The 6,194-nt window shown below is 35.9% G+C and overlaps 2 protein-coding genes across 2 annotated transcripts in view; both read left to right on the top strand.

The window, feature by feature from the left end:
* The window catches only part of LOC135678455 (uncharacterized), a 37,193-nt gene extending 31,804 nt beyond the window's left edge, over window positions 1-5,389 (top strand). The window contains exon 3 of the mRNA XM_065191302.1: window positions 5,302-5,389. Within this exon, the coding sequence (XP_065047374.1) occupies window positions 5,302-5,344 (43 nt within the window). The 3' untranslated portion in view covers window positions 5,345-5,389. The remainder of the gene's footprint in view (window positions 1-5,301) is intronic.
* LOC135678447 (cell division cycle 20.2, cofactor of APC complex-like) lies at window positions 858-5,383 on the top strand. The gene is made up of 2 exons (XM_065191293.1): window positions 858-2,667; window positions 3,038-5,383. The coding sequence occupies exon 1, from the start codon at window positions 1,205-1,207 to the stop codon at window positions 2,489-2,491; it is 1,287 nt and encodes a 428-aa protein (XP_065047365.1). The 5' UTR covers window positions 858-1,204; the 3' UTR covers window positions 2,492-2,667; window positions 3,038-5,383.
* Window positions 5,390-6,194: the final 805 nt, after the last annotated feature.

The raw sequence follows: 6,194 nt of genomic DNA on the forward strand, positions 1-6,194 counted from the left end.
CTATTTGTGTTCGCAAAGATAAGATGGATTAAATATTGAGATTAGAATCTCGATCAATCCGATATGTAAAGATGAGTTTTTCATATTAAGACATTGATTACATGACTTTAAGTTCTTTCTATATTTTATCTTTTTATTTTTATTATTTTAATATCTTATTTGTTTCTTCATCAAAATTTGTATATCATTGTTTTACTCCAACAATTTAAGATGAAATTTCAATGAATTTTGGTTAGAATAATAATAATAAATTAATATAATTAAAACTGATTAATTGTCATGTTTTCTTAATAATTCAAGCATTTAACTATTTATCATCTAAATTGAGAATGGTCAGTATTTACTTCTAGTTTTGTCTAATTGTTCACTGTTTGATTTTTGTTGGATTAATTAGATGCATAATTTATGTGAATGAAGATTGTACTAAATTAAAAATTAAAAATAAAATATATTATAATTTGAGACTCAAAACCTAGTGTATTAATAAAAATATTATCAGTTTATAGATATTATTTAAAAATTAAAAAATCATAAAATAAAAATTTTCTTTTTTAGTGACAAATAAAAGAATATCAAATCTCATTATATTAATAATAATTTTAGTAGTTTAAAAACATTGCTTCGTACAAAAAACATACCACGTCTTGTTTCTTTAACATACAAATTCTAAAAGAGTAAGGTACACGAAATTTAACGTAGATGATAACTGTATATAACGGTGTGATGTCATACTATCCGCTACGTAGATTGGGTAAATATAACGGAACGATTTTAGAATGTAACGCTTGGGCTGGGTGGCATCTATATAACCCGAGGGCCCACTCTGTTGCAATCACAACAACTTCTCTCCCGTCGCGCGCTCTCCTCCTCTCGGCTCTCGACTCTCGACTCTCGACTCTCGGCGATCTCGTCGTTCTGCGAAGGTCGGAACTGCTCTCCGACGAACACGAACGGGCACAGCTGCGAGGGTCCTTCCCTTCGATTTTTATTGCGGTGATCTCATTCCTTTCTTTTTTCTCTTGTTTCGTTTCGCTTGGTTCTTCATCCGTCGAAATTTTGATTAGGGTTCAGAATTTTTGTTGGTCTTGGGGTTCTTTTAATCGATTCTTGGTTGTCGACTTTCTTGTGGGAAGATCGATCTTTCTGGTTTTCTCGATCGTTTTTCGTCACCTAGCCAGTCTCGTTCTGGTTTCGATTGGAAAATATGTCTTCTTCGCGTTCTAGGCGTGTGGAGTACGACCGCTTCATCCCGTTCCGGTCGGCGATGGACATGGACTACGCACGCTTTGCCCTAACCGGGCCTTCGAGACCGCAGCGTGATGGTTCGAGGGAATCCCCATCGAGCGTGGCGTACCAAAAGCTTCTTGACGAGTGCATTTTGAAGAACAGGTCTCGTATCCTCGCTTTCAAGACTGCACCTGAAGCGTCGGCCAGCAAGCTGCCCGAGTTTGACGAGCCCATTCGGCCGCAGAAGAAGCAGCAGAGGCGAATCCCTAAAGAACCAGAGAGGGTTTTGGTAATCCACGGCTTGTTGGATGATAATGTTTTGAATCTCCTCGACTGGGGAAGCAATAATGTGTTGGCGATTGGCCTTGAGGACGCAGTGTATCTCTGGGACGCTGCAAACGAGTCGACTAAGCTTCTACAACCCAAAGAAGACAGAGGACCTATCACTTGCATCCGCTGGTCGCCAGACTGTGCAGTTCTTGCTGTCGCATTTGGCAATTCAGATTTATCCCTGATTGATCCAGCAACAGGACATGTCGTGGATGGGATGGAAGATGAGAACCAGGCCCCTGTGTTGTCACTTGCGTGGAGAAGTAATTCAATCTTGACAGTCGGAAGATTTGATGGCACTGTTGTTGATTATGACTTTAGAAAGGATGACATGTTCATCTGTTTCTATAATGGGCATCGGCGTGGAGTTTGTAGTCTTAAATGGTCCGTGTTGTCAGGGCGGTATCTGGCGAGTGGAGGGCAGGACAAACTAGTGCACATATGGGATGCCTGCATGCTTGTCTCACGTGACCATCCACGTCAACGCCAATGGCTTCACAGGATCAGCAGCCACACTTCCATTGTGAAGGCCGTTGACTGGTGCCCAACTCGGAGCAACCTGCTGGCTTCTGGTGGAGGTTGCAATGATCATTGCGTTAAGTTTTGGAACACCGTTAATGGTGCTTGCTTGAACTCGATTGATGCTGGCTCTGAAGTTTGTGCATTGCTATGGGACAAAAACAAATCTGAATTACTGACCTCCCATGGTTCGCCGAACAATCAACTCACCTTGTGGAATTACCCATCCATGACGAGAGTGGCTGAGGTTTCCGGTCATTCATCCCGGGTTCTTTCCTTGGCTGGGAGTCCACTGGGAGGTGTAGTAGCTTCTGCGGCAGCAGATGAGACAGTCAGGTTTTGGAATATCTTTGAGACTCCCAAAATAACAAAACCTGAACTGCCCTTTGCCCAATTTAATGTTCTCATAAGATGAAAAGGCGGATAGGTGGAAATGATTAAGATTCCAAATGGAAGACTTCTCTAGTGCTTGACATGAAGATCTGTTGTTGGGAACATTGCAATGGGAAGTTTCGTGGTGTCAAAGAGGCAGCACATTTTCATACAAGCGCATGGATTCGAGATCTTCAAATATGAGCGCAACCGCCTAAGGTAAGTTAGAAGTCTTACAGCCTTTTACAGCATTTTAGTAGGCTTATTTACAACATGACTATCATTGCAGCTACGAGTTTGATTTTTGTTTCCTATTTATTGTTTATCATTTCATAGTTATCGATATGATTATTGCCCAATTGATGAAACATGTGGTCTATAATTTTTGCCCAATTGTTATAATCTAATTATGTGGTTTAAAGTGATTTCAATTTGCTTCTCTTGTGTTTCTTTTTTGTAAGTTACTATCTTTGTCTCATTTTTGTTTGAGAATTTTTGTGCAGACTATATATTTTGTTGTGTATGCTAATCATGCATAATTAGATCAAACTGATAGATGCTTATTGTTTTTTTTCTTTTTTGAGTTCAGATTTCTTATGATATTCAATATGGCTTTGGTATCACATGAAGACATCACATTGCACACCTAGAAGAGTGTTTGACAATTGAGAGATCTATGCATTATAAGAGGTAATTGCCTATGGCCTTATGTTTCTATTTTTTGTTTCCGACTATAAGTTTCCTATGATATAAGTTAAACTTAAGAATTTTATATTCTTTTAGGATTATAAAGAAACTTTGGACTATAAAGAAACTTTTAGGACTATATTCTTTTAGGACTATAAGTTTCCGACTATAAGTTTCTGACTATAAGATTGAACTATATAGCTCTATTGCCAGAACAAAGCACTTGTAATATGGCCTTAAGTATCACATGAAGATATCACATTGCCATAACAAACTTTGAAGATTGAACCGTATAACAAACTTCAGATTTCCTTTTCCATTTTTTTTTGAGTTGAGATTTCTTATAACATTCAATATGGCCTAGTTATCACATGAAGACATCACATTGCATATCTAGAAGTGTGTTTGACAATCGTGAGATCTATGCATTATAAGAGGTAATTGCCTATGACCCTATGCTTCTTTTTTCTTTTCTAACTATAGGTTTCCTATGATATAAGTTGAACTTCAGAATTTTATATTCTTTTAGGACCATTAAGAAACTTTGAAGATTGAACTGTGTAGCTCTATTGCCAGATCAAAGTACTTTCACATGATGAATTTAAAATCTTGCTATGGTGTCTTTGCTAAATCTTTATTCACAGATACAAAGGTATTAAAGCATCTTTGGATTTGCTTAGAGGGTGAAAATATGGAAACTTATGGTGTTGCACAACTATAATCATATTCAACAACTAAGAGATCTATGCATAATTTTGATCTAAGATGTAACTTCTTATGTCTTTATTTTTTGGGTGACTAAAGGTTCCCTAAAATATCCATTAGCCTTCAGATTTTTTATGTTCTTTTAGGACCATTCTAGAACCCGTGAAAACTTTTATTTGGTGGAGATCTTATTTCACTACGGAGTACTTCATTTCACTTGAAATAGTGTTTTTTTAAATGTTTATTTGCATATACAAAGATACTAAAGCATCTCAGGATTTTGTTTAGAGGGTGAAATAATTTAGAAAATTGTGGAGTTGCAAAACTAGAATTGTGTTTGACAATCAAAAGACTGTTGATCAACCACTCAGATATTGTTTAAAAAACTGTTCATGAAATGAATAATTTTCAATTTGAAAATTTTCGAAAATAAAGATAAGTTCAAGAGTGAAATCCAAGCCTAAAATTTTCTGTTTTTAGTAAGATGTGTCATAATTTCTGTAGAAAGCAGTTACTCAACCTAAGAGAACTGCAAACCATAGTATATACCATAATAGTAAAGAGATACCAAACAAATAAATCTATGAGCTTGATAAAGGTGAGGCATTGTAATTCTGTTTATTATGTTTTTCCCTGTGAAATGAACAAAAATATCAAATTTATATATCTTTCCATGAATAGATTATGTCTTCTGCAACATAGGTACACTTCTGATCCTAAGATAGGGCTTGAAAAATGGTGTCAAATGGGATATAATGCAGTTCTAAAGTTTGGAAGTTAGCTTACTAGACCAACAGTTCATAAATGCTTCATTATAGTGATAGTGGAGTAGTTTGGGTCCTTCTGATTAACAGGATCTTCATTAAAGGTTTCGATTTGGATTTATCTTGCTAAATCAGCTGTAGTTGTAGCAGAGTGGTAGCAATGTTCATGAGCTTTATAGACAAGCTTGCTATGTTTCATATAAATGTTCACCAATTAATGACATGGCTACTATTTCAGTATTTTTTCAATTATGCTATTGTGGTCATTTACCACAAGTTTCAGCATCCAAGTACTATATCTGAAATTTGCCTTTGTAAGTATAACACCGACCTTTGAGTTGGTATTTCTTGTTTCCAACTTCCCTATTTGTTTACTGAGATTAAGGTAGCAGCAGCGGTTGTGATTATTTATTGCGATTCCAGTAATATCACATGTGGTACCAAGTTTGAATTTGACATGATAATTCTGATTGATTTATTTAAGTCATCATTTTTTTTAATAATCTATTCATGATCTTGTTGGTTGTAATGGAGAGACAAATTAAATATTGGGTAAGCATTTGAAGTTTCCATCACCAAAGTTACCATCCCTTCCAACACCTCCACCTCTGTGCCCCTTGCCATCATCATATATATCTTGTAAACTATCATTGGCCTTATGGATAAGGCTAATGCGGTGGAGATTGATGATCCTCAGAAAGCTCCAGAGCTTGATCGAGACAAACAAGAAGTTGCAGTGAAGCTCATGGCCAATGGTGCGTCCACCCTTTGCAACACGGGGAAGGTGCATATACAACCTTCTTTTTCTCTTGATTAATGGTTGTTGGTGTTTGAATTATAAAACTAGAAATCAGTTTTATGTTGTGAAATTATGCATTTTTTTATTGATGCGCATATGGTTAGCTCACCCTTATTATCCAGAATAATAATTATTCATACTGGGTAGATTTTGTTATTCGCCCCTCCGTTTCAAATGGTCTGAATATTTCGTACCTGATGTGGAGCCATCCATAAAAGATCCTTCTACTAGATGCTTGTTAGTGTTTGACTTGAAGCCTCACACTTTGAATATAAATTTGAGAGAATTTGTAACATGAATGAACAACTAGTTTACTTTTTTTTTCCAAAAGTGGACGACTTTATATAAAATCTCCAAGCTGATATGCTAGACATTGTTTGTCATAAATGAACTAACAAAATGAAAGAAAGCTGGAAGAACTCGCAAGACTGAATGTTACATCTTTGGACAATGTATCATTCGAACTAGAAGCTCAACTTAAACACACACTTTTCCTTCATTTGAATTAATGAATTGGTCCTCCCCTCTTTTTCTGTGCTTTCTGAACTTCTTAATGAAATATTTCAAATTGTTTTGAAGAGTTTAATTATTCCAAGAATTACTTCAATGCATTTTAGTGATATACTAAGTGAACTGGTTTTGTAAAAAATTTAGAAGTCATCTGTTATTTTTTTGTTGAGCCTGCATATGGATTTTAAGAAGGAATATGGACACCATTTTTAAGTTCCATCATATTTTTTCCTCTTTTTCTCCTTTTCCTCCATAAATTTACGATAAGGGTCTTTCCATAA

Source organism: Musa acuminata, chromosome BXJ1-1 (assembly GCF_036884655.1).
Source record: "Musa acuminata AAA Group cultivar baxijiao chromosome BXJ1-1, Cavendish_Baxijiao_AAA, whole genome shotgun sequence".
In the NCBI taxonomy this organism is placed as follows: domain Eukaryota; kingdom Viridiplantae; phylum Streptophyta; class Magnoliopsida; order Zingiberales; family Musaceae; genus Musa; species Musa acuminata.

Coding starts and splice junctions, on each gene's coding strand:
- LOC135678447 (XM_065191293.1), top strand. CDS start 1,205: ATGTCTTCTTCGCGTTCTAGGCGTGTGGAGTACGACCGCTTCATCCCG.